Genomic DNA, 17,201 nt, shown 5'->3' with positions numbered 1-17,201 from the left:
CTGCTGCTTACACAGAACACAGACACGCACTCCAGGGACGTGATCCAAGATCAGCTCAGGCGACCCTTTAGATATTTTGGTCCCAGCTCTTCCACCTGCACACAATTTCTGACCTTCCTACTTGTGGCAGATAGTGCAACCAGGTTACTCCTCTCACCATCCCTTTGAAGCAAACACTCACAAAATGACTCTGAAGTTCAATATTGCAACAGAAAACTGGATTCCTCAGCCCTCCACACTAGCAGTAAGCAGTGTATCTCTGCAGGCAGTAAGAGCTGCAGCTCAGTACCCACCACAGTGACTTTTTCTTACGCTGATACCAAAAATTGACTGTTAGGATCAGAGTCTCTGTGTACCTCGGATTTCTTACTAACACATACACAAATTAGAAACTAAATACCCACAATCCCATCAGAAATAAGCTTTAAGAAGGCAAATGCTGCAAGCCTGAACATGCATCAGTATCAGTGCTGACTGCAGCATTTTGCATGGGCACAGACATGATAAGCCTGAATTTAGTTCATGCTCCATTACATCTAAAAAATAAATGGAACTTTTTCCAACTCAGATGAATCCATCTTTACACTTTCTACGGCATGCATGTTTACACTCCTGCTCATTAAATAAAAAGGATAACTGTCCCATTCATCTAAACAGAAGGTGAAGAATATTTTCAGCTTAATTGCCCCCAAGAAGTAAGTCTTTGTATTTTCTCTGGTCTGTCTGGATTTTAGCAACACTGTTTGGAACATGAAAGCTGCTCGTTCAAGAGAACACCACATACAAAAGACGAGTGACGTCTGAAAGCCATTTTCTCACATAAAAGCAAGATTCCACTAATCGGAGTTAATCGTCCATTATGCAGACTCTTACAGGACCTGCCTAGTGAGAAATCCCCAAATGACAATTACTGCCGAGAGGCTGAGCAGAGCCTCCCCGCTTCTGGGACACATTGAGCAGGAGCTGAGACTCAGCCAGAGCCAAGATCAGCATTTCCAGCTGAGGGCAAAATGATGTGGAGCGGGCTTTGGGATGTATAAAGCTCAGGCTGCGGGAGTCAAAAGCGTGCGCAGCTATGGGAGAAGAAAATGGGTCAGAGGTCAGCGTTTGATGGGAGAGTGTATATTGTAGGAGGTGAGGATGTAGGATTACAATAGTGTAATCCTTCACAGTCAAAAAAAAAAAATGTTCTCCTAGAAGACAAAAAAAAAAAAAAAAAAATCAATCATTGTCTTGTGTTCAAGATCACACTGCATATCCGGGTAGCCAGGATGGACAGCACATCGCTACAGTACATAATAAATTCACAAATTCTATCTTGGTATTGCCCATTTTTTAGCTACTGAACTCCTAGACTGCACATAAATATACATGCATGCACATTTTGTTTTTCTAGTAAGAGATCTATAGGCATGGGTAAGAAGAGAACAGTATCAGTGTCAACGTACAGCACACAGCTAAAAAAAAAAACCTAAAACATCTGTGACTGTGCAGAGGCAAATTTATCCTCAGGAATGTATGTTGTTTAGTTGCTAGAAAAAGCATAAAGTAACACAACCATGTATTTTATTACTAGCTGAAAATACTTAGGAGTCAAATCCTATAGTCTTGGGTCAACCACAGCAACTCACGTAAAATGTCTGAGACTGCAGGACCTGGCTTAGGGATGAGCAGTCCCGAGCCATGCTCTGTGCAATCACAGTGCCAGTCTGCGCAAACATACTGGGGGCTGTATTCTCCACAGGGGTCACCACTGTACTTCGATGTCAGTACCTTTGTCCAGGACGAAATCTGAGGGCTGATAATGGTTTCTGACCACAAAACACTGAGCAATACTGTTACAGATCAAAAGGCTAATTTCAATTCAGAGGGAAACACAGGAGCCTTTTAAAAGGCTATTAAATGATGCAATTGTTAAACTAGCACCATCCTGACTTTCGTGTTGTATGTTCACTTTGAAAGCTCAGGAGGAGACAAAAATTACAAAGTAAATCATTCAGCCTTCAATATTGTAGAGGTTTATATTTGTTGTAGTTTTTGGCAGTAACAAGGGAAAAATACTTTCTAAAAGTACTACTGATTTTCAGCTCAACATTTCCTTGAATGTGTTGATTTGAAGACAAAAAAGGCTATGTTTATGTCAATTTAAAAAAATTATAATATGCAGTGATTGGTAATTTGATTATTCCAAAATTAGATCCAAGATAGGCTATCAGTAACAGGAAGAAGTAAAAGTAGAGCCAATTTTCATTTAGCCACAACTACGGAGTACAAGCTTAATAAATGTATTTTCCATGCAATGTCGCTCACACTACCTTACAAAACATGAAGCCATTCCAGGGATTAAAACTGGAAAATTAGCTGTTAGTGGCATACTGTATTTCCAAGTATGACGTGGCTTACTGTACTGTGGCATTAGCCAAAGCTTTAGGCCTCAACAAGGTAATAATAAAATTCATTACGATGTTGGTTCAGAGCTTTTCATCTTAAAAAAAAAAACAAAAAACCCCACCTCAGTTCTGCAGTTTCAATTTTACCAAAATAACTGATGACAAGGAAAAAACACTGTGCTTTACTGTACTTTACTAACTACATTAGTGAAATACATGTTTAGATGTCTTTGAATTTGCTCCATTTAGTAAGGCAGCTATCTGAAATTACTCTGAAAGGTTTACATTGTTTGTACACATTAGTATTTATTTTTAAAATTTTCCTTTTAGGAAAAAGGGTTTTTTTTCTGCCTGTAACAATAATGAGAAAAACTAACCACAAAATAGATGTCTGTTAGCAGAAAGGATATGCTGGTCTGTTAACCTGGTATTTTGAGTAGCAAACATCAGCAGTAACAGAAAAAAAAAAAAGACTTGAGGTGATTTTACAGGAACTGCACTATTTGCCAGGACAACGCTATCAGCTCTGTAACTGGAGCCAGAAAGTTTTAGGATCTCACATGTAGCCTGAGGAGCAATGCACTCTGCATGGTTAGTATTGCAGGTTTGTAGAAGGAGGGCAGGAAAAATAAGAATTCACTTGATTAAAACCTTTGTTCTTTAAACGAACGTGCCTCAATTCTTGGTGCTTCTCTGGATGGCGTCTGGTCTTTCTTCACTACCTGGAAATTCTCCCATGCACTAGCACAACCTAGTGCTTGCGTGCTGCAATAACATGCTGAGAGGGGAAAGTCAGCTTATCACACTACCTTACCTCCATCAGGGTTTTAGATATAGCTGCAAATCCTTCTTCTATTCAAAGCCCGGAAGTCCTTGTATTAGAAAAGAAGTTGCCGAGCCTAATTAGCAGCATAAACACACTGCTTAATTGTTTCCTCCTTGATTAGAGCCAGAGACATAACAAGGAATTTAAATGGCAGAGGAAGCTGTCTAAGATGATGAGGTGCTTCTGACCAGTTGTGCCTTTTAACTAAATTCTCTATTCCTCTTGAAACAAGAAAACAGAAAACACTGCTGTGCCCTCACTGAGGACAGACACCAACTAACATATTTGAGATCAAATCAGCTACCTTCAGGAAAATTTTACCAGCAGAGACAGCTTATAACCAGCTAAGAAATTAAGGGAGAGAGCACATCTTTGAATGCCTTACCCAGAAAGGAAGCAGCAAACACAGACTCTGGAGTTCATTACTCTTCGTGGGAGGAAAGGTCATTACAGCGAGACCATGTAAGCAAGGTCCTGGCGAGCAAACACTGCAGGTTCTTTCCTCTCAAAGGGGAAGAATGCTCTCTACCAGATAACTGGAACGAAATCTCTAGTGAAGTCTTTTCTACAAATACCACCTCCATCCCACAGAATGGAAATGATTAAAGTCTTTAGTTTTTCATTTATGTAACAACAGAGCAGTGTTGAAATGATCTTGGTTACGACCCAAAGGGTAGTTCAAAATTTCCTTGGAGGCATTACTGTTTTAAGCGGTTTAACATAAAGTGCATTATATAGTAATTGCACACCATATGCTTTCTGTGTTTCGGTGTGAAGAGACTGCCAGATGGGCTCTGGTACTTCTAGCTTGAAATGTCTGAATGGAAAAGATTAGAAGAAAGAAGAAGTGCCAGGATCGCACTAAACAATTCTGTTTCTTATTTTGTAAAGCACGTGGCAAATGCAGAGCTGGCAACTCCTTTACCAGATGACAAAGTATTAGCACAGTAAAAGTTGTACAGGATGCTTAAGAAACTAAAGTATGACAGTCCAATCTGAGTTCTGATACGCCATAAATGCAGTAAATTTGTAACCTAAACTAGTGGTTGGCTCTTCACTTTCATCCTTCTGCCATTATGCAGAAGGAAATTACTTAGGAATAATTCTCTTGCTTATCTTACGGACTGATTCAGTGAAAAAGGACAGAGAGGATGATATCTAAAAATCAATGGCACATCCTAGCACTCATAAAAAAGAAAATAGTCAAAAAGCTCATTTAAAGCTTGTAACTCTTTCAGCCTTTGCAGCAGCGCTATACTCAAGCTCACAGAAGAGGCAGGCATGGGAAGGCCAATATTTGGGTAGATCTACAAAACAGCTAGGCACTATGGGGGACAGATTTTGTAGCTAGAATTTTCTGTGTTATGACCCAACAATGTTTAGTACTTCACTCTTGGAGACCCCATACAGAGAAGCAGATGTGGTCAAGGTATCTAATGTGATAACAGAGCTCCCCTACCTTGTTGTAAGAGTTAACCCAGAGGTCCTGGTCAAATTCTACCAGAAACAAGTTTAGAAATGAGCTTTAAAACAAACAAAAGAAAAAAAACCCAAACAACCAAACAACCTTTGACTTCTAACAAGACTCTTATACCTAACTCATTCAGTTACTTCTGAAAAACCCTGTTCTGCCTTTTTAACCCCTGCTGGCTTTTTGCTGTGATACTTACTCAAGAATTTTAAGATACCCTCTTTCATTTCTGTAACCAGCTCTTTACAGTAAACAGAGTATTATCTCAAATGCTTCAATACCTCCATGACATAAAAGAATTAAGATACCTTCCCCACTACATAAATTAGTATCCTGCTATACAGTATCCTGCTATATAAAATGAGCTACTGGAGGACTCAACACTGACATACTGACCTGGCAACTTCAGTTCTACAAAAGGAAGTGCTACAAGCAAAGTTACAATATCCATGACAAAGCTTCCAAGTACTAGCACCCCTATGTCTGCAGTGACAGCAATACTGTGATCAGAGCTGCTGATATACTGGATCTGAGCATAATTGTTTGTAGAGAGGGGGCACTGAAAGTCAACAAAAGAGCTGACAATCTGCTTTCTACTCAACTTACTATGCTTTGGACAGGGTAAAAACTTGCCTTGTAGCACTGCACTCTCCAGATGCTCTCACTTTGCATTTCGTGACACAACCAAATTATTAGCAAGAGCCTCTTTCCCAGGGAACAAACTCCTTGGGAGTCCGTCCAGCAGGGAAGAAAAATGCAGTCAGTGTCTATACAGCATAAATTACTCCTTCATGGTAAAGGAGTCATTTAGAAGCAAATAAATTTTTGCTCTTTCTGCTTTAAAAATCAGATGACAGGCTTCGCTCACACTCTGGAGAGAGGTTCAAGATGATTATGCCTTTCGAGCACTGCCAACAGCCACTCACACCACTGCGAAAGAGGAAGAATGCCCTTTGAGTCTTCTTGTAACTGTGAAGGAAGTCTTATTTTCTATGCAGGACTTTCCAAAATAAGAGTAATGAATTTTATGTTCAGCTTTACTAGAAACTGCAGGGGAAAGAGGGAAGGTTGATTGACACACTATTTAGGTAACTGAAATGCACATCTCAGAAATCCTAGTGGACATAAATATCAGTGGACAAACAGCACAAAAAGAGAAGATGAACATCTTAGTTTGCTAAATGCTAATTAGAGGACACAATCCTGAGAGACGATCTGTAGCAGCTGCGGTTCACAGATTCACATAAAACTTAACTTCAGAATAACATTCTTTCCCATACATCTACATTAGGATTTTATTTACTTATTACATCCCTGCAATACAGCTACCTTTTTCACCTCTTAGGAATGAATGCATTTTTGCTTAAGGAAGTTCATAAAAATAAGACTGATAATAAACTGAGGTTCGGTTGGTTTTGGTTTTTTTTTCAGTTCTTTTACTGTGTTCAAAACCCATTTACAACTTACAGCTTCTTTCTCAGAAAATATTTGATGAACTCTACTTTGTGCTTGGACCCCGTGAAAACATGCTAAAACCCAAACTACTGTCAAGAATCTGTTTGAGAAATACATTGGCAGACACAGGCCTACTTAAGGAAATACTCATCCATGTAGGCGTTAATGAGTGAAGGAAAAGATGTTTGGATAAGTATTTAAATAACGGCAGAAAATATTTAAAATACGTTAATCAAAACCAGACAGATTATCATACCGCGTACATGGGGATCAGTTTTTCAACGTGTCCACGAGTTTATACTTTTATTCAAAGGCACATTGCTACTTACTTGGTTAGCTTATGGTCTTTCATTGCTACAAGGAACTCTCTCACAGTCTCAGGACTCTGGTATCTACAGGGTGTTTTTGAAATGTACTTCAGTGTCTGCAAGGGATAGAAGGAAAGTATACATTATTTCACAGTTATTATTTGTTTTACCAGTGTGTATGAAACAAGTCCATCTTGAAAAGTCTCCTAAGTACTACTCAGAAAAATTGGAAAAGTCAATTCAGGTTTGAGGGTTTGGCTTTTTATGTTTTTGTTTGTTTGTTTGTTTGTGGGGCTTTTTTAACAGTGGGAAGTGCTGTCACAGATGATAAATTACATTTTTCTGTCTCCAGTAAGACTAGACTGATATTTGCTGAGGGAGTAAGAAACAGGCAATATGTAACTACAACATTATGTAATAGACATTACATTAGTACTTCTCCAGAAAGCTCCAGTGAATTCATTCCATAAAGACATGACCCAGCCAGCTCACTGCACAGCCAGGTGAGAATTACAGCTTTCACCATTCCCTCTGTGGCTCCGGACAGCCATTTATATCATCTGTTCAAAGCCCAAAGTCGCATGTTGAAGAGTACAGGAAAGGAGCAAGTTTTACCTCTGTGAAAAAAAACAGGTGCTGATTGTGAAAGACATTTGCTTTCTTGGTTTGAAATAATCTCAGCTGCTAAGACTGTGATCAAGACATACTTACAGCTGTGCTGAATAGTATCAATCATATTTACTTTTCCTTTTAAAGCCAACAAACATTTACAGATTCAAAGCGAGCTGAAAAAGGTGCAAAGACACAGGGTTTGGGATGTTTTTTATGGTGTTTCTTTTTTGTGTGTTTTGTTTTGGTTTTTGTTTTTTAAAAAGCAGTAACACTTCAGAAAAGCTGAATACTATTCATCCTTAAAACCATGCTACCTTCCGCCAAGTTCTCATGTGCCAGGGACACTCTCACTGCCAACCCGTAAATAACTCATTAAGCTCTCCAATCTATGGCCGTTTTCATCCTGTATATGCATATTTGGCAACGCTTTCTTAAAGCTCATAGAAGCAGGTTAGGTGGGTTGTCATGAACATCTACAAGAATACTACAGGATTAGAAATGTTTATCTGACTTAAGACAATTTATCTTTGCCCCATTTTTTACATGTAACACCTACCAACCTCAGCTAACTTTTGCTGAGGTTACATCTGCTTTCTTTATTTAAAACATGACCCTTGGCAGACAGATAATACATAATGTCATTTGACCCGCGTTAAAAAAAAAAAAATTGTTGTTAAAAAACCCCACACAAATTCCAGTTCATAGCTGTCTTTTCACTGGAAGTAGCTTAGAATCTTCCTGAATGTCACTTTGATTAGACCCCGAAATAAGGAGTTGGAAATAACGAGCATCAATGGAAAAGTCAAGGAAATCCTTGCATTGTCTGCATTGTGTGCATCAGCAACTGAAGGATTTAGAAGAGTACTGTCAACGTTTGTTTTGAATTAAGGAAGAAAATCTTCGTCAGTTGACACTGCATAGCTATACATAAAGCTTAAAAGTATCAATACAACTGACTCACGAAGCACTAACTGGATTGCAAATACAGAGACACATGTGTGGTAGGATACCACATGCACAGATTATCTCGAATAATAAAAAACCCATAAAATTCTATATGACACTATTTTAGTTTCTTTCTCAGAAAATTTCTAAAATGAATATTCATATTTGGAGAGTCAGAAGCCAAAAAAGCTGAATCAGTATTCCCAGAGCAGAAGACAACAGCTACTGGAAAAAAAAAATGAGCTACAAGATCAGTATGGCATATAGGAAAATATGCAAATATATTTCCAGTGTATTTCCACTAAAATCTGTTATCACTTAAAAATGCTAGGAAAAGGAAAACAACACAGGATAATTCATCCTAATTAACAAACAAGAGTGTTGATTAAATATGAATCACTGGTATTTGTAAGCACCAGTTTCACTGGACTATTGAGAAATATATTTAAAAGCACAGTAAGGTGTTACAAAACCCTCCCTTCTCTGAGCCCCATCCCGACCTTTTCAGATAAAATGGAGTTATTATATACCAGTAATGCCCCACATGAAACTATCGTATTATCATGCAATAAGATTATTCAACAGGAGTAATTTCTTTTCCAGTTTAGTCTTTTTTGGCCATATCAGACCAACTAAAATGCCAGCCGTACAGCAAAACACAGCTCCAGTTTAGCAAGCTTTAGCTAGTTATTTCAGTACCGATGGATACAAGCCTGCACAGAGCTCATGAAGACATACTCAGCACGAATAAAAACAACCTTCAGGATCAAATTCGGGTTTTCTTTCAGTCAAAAATAGATAAAAATGTACCTAGAGTTTACACCAGCTTCACCCCGTGCACAAAACCAAGCATCCTATAGTTAATTTAACATGTAGCAAAATAACATGGCAATTAAAGCTTTATGGTGTGTTCTGACAAAATATACTTACAAGATCTTTCTCAGCTGTTTCAAAGAGGTACAGGAAGAGACTGTTAGTCTCCATGAAGATTTAAATTAGATTTTTTGTAAGCCCCTATTTTGTTGAATATGAGGCTTAGGAATTACAACTCTATACCTTTTCAAACAAAGCCAGAACTAAAACAAAAACAAAGCCTAGGCCAAATCTTATTCACATGAGTAGTTTCACTGCTCAACGGGATTACTCATGCAAGCAAGGCAAACTGCTTTCAACGTCCTGCCAATCGTGGTGCTACTCATGCAATTCTCTGACACGGACACAATAGGTTATACTGCAAGTTCGTTAGGAAGTTGCTAATTTGAGATATGGGAATGTTAATATTTGTGTTATATGATTTTAAAAGTTCTTCCTAGCAACAGATGAACATTTATTACCGATCTGGCATCCAACTGATATTGCTATATGTACATGTGATTTTGCTACTCAGGTTGTCCATGTCTTGCTCTTTTGACAAAAAAAAAAAATTAAAAAATAATCTATTTTAGTGGGAAATTATTAGTTTAATTCTGTTAATAAGAAAATATCTGTGCCTCAGCTTTGAAACCTGGATTAGGTGGTATCATCAATTCATCAAATGATAGCAAATTCTGCCCTGGGTTTTAAAAGGATAGAATATTTGGAATCAACATCCCCCCCCCCCCCAAAAAAATTAACCAGCTAAAATACGAGCGGGGGGGGTTATTCTTTTTGTGATTTTAATAAGAGCAGCTGCATGCCTCTGCCCCAACAGTGCCATTAGCCTACAACCTGAATAAACTGACCACAGAAAAGTGGCAAAAGAAAAAAAAAATTACCGTGTTTTTTAATAGGGGAAATTTGATACAAAATTATTAATCTACAGATCTAAGGATGTGAATTACTCCAGCTTGGGCTAATTTACAAAGGAATTTCACAGTACTACTCACTTCATACATGATTGTGTTCAGATTCTGCTGACCAGAGCTCTGCTTGTTTTTTCCGCTCTCTTTGCGCTGCTGTTTAAGATCAGTAAGTAATTGGAACACCTGGCGAAAAAAAAAATAAAGTGTTTTAGAACATTTGAGAGTATTTTACCTAAAAACATTACAGCAGGAAAACATAAACGAACAATGCAAAATCCTACCAACCAAACAACAAAAAAAGCATGGCTTCTTTGGTGAATGCACCAGCAATTGAAATGAAAACTATTTTGGCACCAGAGTGATGAGTAAGTACGTAAATTGTTTTTTAAAATTCGTGACTATTTTAAACAGATTTCCAGCACTTGTTAAGTGTTATCCAAGGGCTCCAAAGGAGAAGATGCCAGGATGAATCTATCCTACTTGTTTATCTTATCTCATGTCCTGAACAGAGTTGGCTCACACACTGCTGTACTGGCACAGAGCTCCCATTTAAATAGGAGTGATGCTTGAAGCAAAATATCACACAAGTTTATGGCCCTACTGGATTTGTTATGACAGATGTAACCATAATATTAAAATGGATATATATCTTGTCTCACAGAGATGCAATTTTACATGATCTGCAAAAAAAAATTAAACTCTACAACTGTCACACTGCCAGGAACCAACTAAATAAAGGCTTAACCTATAGATGCTCCTGAGATTAGTGATCCTATTGTAAATTCCAGCGGAGTTATTCATAATAGTAAATGTTACAGTGACCGGTATGGTGTTATGGTATGTTAAGCCAAAAAGATTAAATTAGCTCCCTATTTCATCACAACAATGTAATACAAGCAGACATTCTTGAAAAGAACATAATAAAGTTGTCTTCACATTTATGATGCAGTGAGTATTAATGTAAGTCTGAAGGCAAGGAAAACAAAATTTTGATTTTTGCAACTGTGCTTTGTCAAATCTGTTGCAATGCCACGACATCTTTATTTATCATAGCTAAATGCGCACCAAAATGTTGAGACAGCATCACAATTCTCTTTTATTCCCATATTAAATCACATTAGGTTGAAGTTTCTTCAGATGTTTTGCTTCAGGCTTTACGCTATATCCAGAGCCAATAACCACAGCAAAGGAACACTTCTTACTGTTTATCCCCTAATTTTTAACTAGCTTAATTCAAGATCCAGTTCCAATGGTATTATAAACTGACAAGTCCATAGAAATAAGAATACAAACATTTCTAGACAATAAGAAATAAGCACATTGCTGGTTACAAATCCTGCAATTACTTTATATTGCATCTTCTATCAAAAGGGAACACCTGCCAATTCTCACTTGAAAGCCAAAACTCAAGCTATGAACTTTTATCTAATAAATATCTGAAGAACATGTAGCCAGTCACAACAAAACATGAAATGACAACTCCAAACCCAGAGAAGTGTAAGCATGAAACACACATCATGTCAGTCCTGAATATTCCTTTCAAACACCACTTTCTGTGCAAACCATTACCTCGATAAAGAGAATGTTAGCTATTCCAGTCAAACTGCAACTGGAAAGAGGAGCAAACAGAAAGGGATCGGTAGTTTTAGGGGAAACAGTACTTTGAAAAGCAATGAAAAGAAAGCCATGCCCCAAAAGCCTACAGCGGCAGAGAAGATTTCGCAATAAATCATCTCTGAAATACTTACTATTTTCTTTACTGCAATAATACATGTTTTCAACAAACAGACACCTAAGGTTACTTCGGCTGACATATCATCTATTTCTCAGGAGACTTCTTTCCAAGTAGCTCATTAAAGCCCTTCTAACAGTCACCAGCTGGTTGCTCTGCTGTACACAGACAGATGCAGCTCAAGATAAAACATTTCAAGATTTATTTCAGAATAGGATGAAACAGCTGTGCAACTTTTAAGCTTCAGCAATAAAACAGTATAAGCGAAACACGTGGGTTATTAAAACCATTCCAAAAAACTACACTCATAAACAAAGCACTGAAATCTTTCATTACCTGCCTGAAGTTAAACCAACAAGAACATGATACTTCTTTCTACCTCACTAAAAAAATACCTTTGCTCAGGGAAGAGGAAAATTATTCAGAACTTATCTATACTAGAAAATAAGATTTTTTTTTTTTGTTATTTGCATGCCAATATTCATTGTTTATTATGACAGGGACTGCAGCCTCCCCATGACACCATATCAAAGTACATCACTGGCTTCTAGGACTGTTTATCTTGAGCAACACATCTCAGATCAGCAAACTGCCTCACCCTTACTATATAACCTGATCTGCTTTGGAAACACCTCAAGATGTTTAAAAAAATACTGTCAAGCATTCAGAGGTGTAATACTGCATTTCCAGTAGCACTGGCTTTAATAAAACTATGCGTTAATGAGTTACAGGTTCTCAGACAATACTGCACATCACAAGGTTAAAGTTAAATACAAAACATGGATTCTAGCAGCAGCCATCTGTAAAAAATGTTTGATTTTTTTTTTGCAAGAATTTTTATTTGCAATATTAAAGAGACTCCAGCAATCAGTGTGTCGCATATGTGGTGGTATATTGGCTTATCGTAAGACAAAATTCAAAAAAAGATATTTAGACATTGCTGCCCAGTTACAGAGGTGCCAACATCCCCGATTTGGGATCCGATGCATCATATGTCAGACAAAGCACCAGTGAATCCTGTGCACTTGCCCAAATACACAAGTGTTTGAAGATGTGGAGAATCAAATTCTAAATAAAAACACACCTCGCGGAAGATGATTCAACAAACTAACCACACAGCAACAGAGTAAACACGACATAGCTGAAGTTAAAGCTACCGACATTCTAAAGATCTGCTCCTCATCTATTTGAAAAACATATTTATATCTGTTTTTATAGATTTGGGATAGACCAAATAATACAGTACCAATTACTAGTTTTCACTAGTAATTTTCTAGCAAACAGTATTTTCTTTAAAAAGCCTTTTTCTTAAAAACAAATCAAATGGACTGGGTGGAAATCACATACAGGTCTTGCTGATTGTCACTGGCAATTTTCAGCTTCCAAAGAAGTATGTAAACGACTGATTACAGCTTTAAACTATGGGTTTAAGACCAGGACGCAGATTAACTTACCTCAAAGTTACTTAGCAATGCGGCATTTGCATCTTTTCTAAAAGGAAAAATGAAAATAATTAATTTATGTTCCAAATGAAACTGTCTAAAATTTTTCTTTGCTGAGTGACACAGACTCTAAAAGAACAGACACTACTTTAATAAAGTTAAAAAAAAAATCACCAAGAAATATATTTTTGGTGATTCTATAATTAGCAAGTTGTGGCCACCTCTGGAAAATATTTTTCCATGTTTTCAGTAGAATTATTACATAAATACACAGTATATTTTGCACAATTTGCCCCATAAATCATAATACACTTACACAACATACTTTTTACTCAGCCCCACTACATCATTCACTCACCCAATTTTACAAACTAAAACCAAATTGCCTTGCCTCTTCCTTACAAAAAGGGGTCTTCAGATTTATTTGAATAAAGATTGACAGGAAAAAAAATCATTCCGAATACACACACTATTTGTTTATTAGTCAAGAATACAGAATAAGAAAATACAATTACTACTTTCAGTACAATGTACACGTGTGTGCATAGATAAGGCACTACATTTACACATAGTGTACTGAGTAAAAAAAAATCTTATTGCATTTCCACTTTATTTATTCTTTGCCTCTTTATGTGGCTACTGCTTTATTAGCAGGGCAAGGCTGAGAGCTTCCCATTTTTCACCAGCCAACTACTTCCCCGCTAATTCTGTCCCAATTGAGCACAACTCATGATTCACCACTGGTAGGCTGAATGCACTCTCTTTGAGATTTAGATTAATCATGCCTCTATTACTACCAGATATTGTAATTTTATATTTTTAAATTAAAAAAAAAGGGAGAAAAATCAACACAGAACATGTTATATTCTCGAACACCACATTCTGCTGAGCAGTCAGTAGCCACAACAACAGAAAGTTTCCATACAAAAGGAAAAAAAGGCCTTTCTCAGATCTGTGCAGCAGCTTATAAAAAAAAAAAAAAAAAAACACAAAGAAAAAAGAGGTACAATGTATTGTTAAGCACCATCAACTGTTTGAATAGAACTGTCACGTTCATCAATTTCAAACGAGTTAAATGCCTCCACAAACTTCCACAGGTTCTATCATTGTTTTTAAATGAAAAGGACCCTCTAAAATACGCTGAGATGAACTTCAACTTCCATTTCGCTGACTCGAGTGAAACTTCAGCAAGTGAGCTCATACACGCATTAGTTTTCATTCATGTTTTACAAACCATATAGCTTTTGTTGTTAGGTAAATGCAATTCTTCAGAATGTTTGCATTCAGGCTATCACTACAGAAATCCCTATGGATCAAAGACATTCTTTGTTAGAAATAATAATGCTACAGAAGAATTATATAGGGAATTATTCTGTTAAATAAGTGAAAGGGTCATATAGAGTAAATACATCACTATGTAAATGAGTGTGTGAAATCTCTCTGAAGTTAAATTATTTAAAACAATTGTTTCTTTTTTAATTCAAAAACGCTTTGCCATTCAGAAAAGTATTTTCTTTCTTCCAGGAATGGATACCAAATGAGTCAGTCTCAAACCTTCAACAATTTTTGTTGTGCTGAAATACCAGAATTACAAACTGTTAAATATGACCACATTTAAAAACTTTCGCAGAACATATAAAGTAGAAATACAATTTCCTTCAGTCCTAACTCTCATAAATCAACTGCCAATTTTACATTAAGAAAACAAGAAGTTATAAATGCATTCTCATGTATATTTCTAGTCAACTAAAAAGTATGCTTAATTTTTACCAGATTATGACTTAAAAAAAAGGAAAGAAATCTCATGTTAACATCAAATACATAAACACTTTTTAGAATCTTTAAACAGGTAAAGTTTGTCCAAATTCTAGTCCAAACCAAAATATTATTGACAAGGTCTTCTGCATATAACATAGAAAAATATTTTAGTATATGGAATCACACCTCTAAAAAGAGCACTGACCCTTCACGTTTTCAAATCTAAAATATGTTGTATAGTTAAACCAAAACATTTTCTGGAGGGTTCTTTTCTCTAGTGAGAGTTACTTCTGACACAGCAAGAACTTCGGAGAGGTTTTGCTAGTTGCAGAGTTTCCCTCTATGAAGGCCCTCAGGCAGGAGGCAAAAGATGAGGAAGACTACATTCCAACAGCAATTGAAGTGCAAAATGGACTAAATTGTTCCATTCCAATGCAAGGGACATTCACCCACAGCTCAGGGCTTCAGCCCAGGTCTTCTACCTCTGATGCACCTTCCTATTGGTACTAAAAGAGGTAGCACCAGTAAAGTAAGTTGGGCCACTGAAGGTAGCAAAAAACAAGTGGATGTATAAGTGCATCACAGACATACTACTAATGGTATCAAAAGCATCTTCTTCAGCAGGGCAAATCCTATCTTTCCTCACATGCAACAGCAACTTTCAGCCTGTGTATGTGTTTCACAGCATTTTTCAGTATACAACAGTAAGAACAGCTCATTTCCCTGCAGGCTGCTACTCATGTTGAGGCTAACATAATACAAACCCATATTTCAAATTTTATGTATACAAGATTTGATTATAATAGTATAGAAGATTTAATGACAATAAAGCATCCGTAGATAAACTGCAACAACTCAGCTGACTTTGGTGGATGCTGACATACATCCTACAGGACTCAAACTCTCCGTGCACCCATTCATTAGAAACCGGTTCCGCATACATGTATATAACCACACAATGTAAAGGGCTCCACACAACTCATCAGAATGAGTTTCTAAGCTTCAAAATAGGTCTAATCCTATTGTTTTGTGCCCAGGTGACGCTAACATGACAGACATACAAATAGTGCTGTCAACACTGGAAGGCATCAAAACTTGCTGCCTGGGATGGCAGCCTGGGGACCAGCTGCTGTAACTGCCACGAACTATGACCTAGCCAAAATTTTGACTCGCCTCTTGTATTTGCAATTGCTGGAGCACACCCATTAGATTTTCTCCTTCTCCAGCATATTCAACTCCTACAATTAGCTGTCTACCTGACGCTCACAGGAATAACTCTCTCCCAGAAGCCGCAGCAGAGGATTCACGCTTCACCTGTCCCAGGGCAGAACGAAAAATGGAGTGCAAGTAGACAGGAGGGCAGGGGAGATGGGGAGGGAGAGCGGGATTTAAGCTGAGCCACGATGCCCTTTCCCCAAACAGATGCTTCAACGAGATTTTTAAGCCAACAAAAAAAAAACAAAAAAACAACAACTCAGTTTCTCATCAGAATGCCTGAACACACAGGTGGTTACAGGGGCGTTAAAGGGCAAATATACCCCCCCATACATCACAGACAGGCCCATATAAATATACCCACACACACTGCAGGCAGGCCCATAGAGATGTACCCACAGACACCACAGGCAGGCGGGCCCATACAGATATACCCATACGCATCATAGGCAGACAGGCCCATATAGATGTACCCCACCACCACCACCACAGGCAGGCCCACACAGATGTACGCCCAGACACCACAGGCAGGCAGGCCCACACAGATGTACCCCACCGCACACCGCAGGCAGGCAGGCCCATGCAGATATACTCCCCCCACACCCACACCACGGACAGGCCCATATAGATTTACACACACCCCCGGCCCTGGAGCCCCCGCTGCCGCCCCGGAAGGTGGCAGCTGTGGGGGAAGCGGCAGCGCCCCCCCCCCCCCCTCACGGCTCTTACACCTCCATCTTGTCCGCGCGCTGGGACCGCCCCCGGCCGCCGCTGAACTTCCCCTCAGACGCCCACACCCGCCGCCCGCCCGGCGACGGCGAGGACAGGGCCGGGGTTGAGCTAAAGGAGGTTTTGGCGGCCCGGACGGAAGCGGAAAAGGAAGGAGCAAGAAGGAAAGGGGGGGTGGAGGGGGGGGAAAAAAAAAATAACCAACTGCATTGGCCGGGAATCGAACCCGGGCCTCCCGCGTGGCAGGCGAGAATTCTACCACTGAACCACCAATGCCGGTGATAAAGACGCTTTTCCCGCCCCCCAACTTGTAACTGCTTTAGAAAAAAAAGGGGACAAAACATCATCCTCTGAGGTAAAACCTACTGCTACCGTTAAGTGTGACGACAAGAGGAAAATACTATTGTAAAGGTCCTTCCAAATCTGTAGCCATTTTCAAACAGTACAGTAAAGCTGAACCAGCTGTGTAATACTCTGATCTTTTAAAGCACCTGTACGTACATTTTACCAGGCTCCTCAGTGTCATGTGTCTTTTCC

At 38.5% G+C, this 17,201-nt stretch overlaps 1 protein-coding gene across 1 annotated transcript in view; it reads right to left on the bottom strand.

Annotated features, from left to right (window-relative positions):
• Positions 1 to 16,785, bottom strand: part of CRCP (CGRP receptor component) — a 32,688-nt gene extending 15,903 nt beyond the window's left edge. Inside the window, exons 1-4 of the mRNA XM_082492874.1 lie at positions 16,665 to 16,785; positions 12,975 to 13,011; positions 9,873 to 9,971; positions 6,472 to 6,566 (exon numbers count right to left, since the gene is read on the bottom strand). Of these exons, the coding sequence (XP_082349000.1) occupies positions 6,472 to 6,566; positions 9,873 to 9,971; positions 12,975 to 13,011; positions 16,665 to 16,672 (239 nt within the window). The 5' untranslated portion in view covers positions 16,673 to 16,785. The remainder of the gene's footprint in view (positions 1 to 6,471; positions 6,567 to 9,872; positions 9,972 to 12,974; positions 13,012 to 16,664) is intronic.
• Between the last annotated feature and the right edge of the window lie 416 nt (positions 16,786 to 17,201).

This window comes from Vanellus vanellus (genome assembly GCF_965231255.1).
Source record: "Vanellus vanellus genome assembly, chromosome: 19".
Lineage (NCBI taxonomy): Eukaryota > Metazoa > Chordata > Aves > Charadriiformes > Charadriidae > Vanellus > Vanellus vanellus.
The sequence above is the reverse complement of the archived record's forward strand: the minus strand, read 5'-3'. Positions and strand labels throughout refer to the sequence as shown.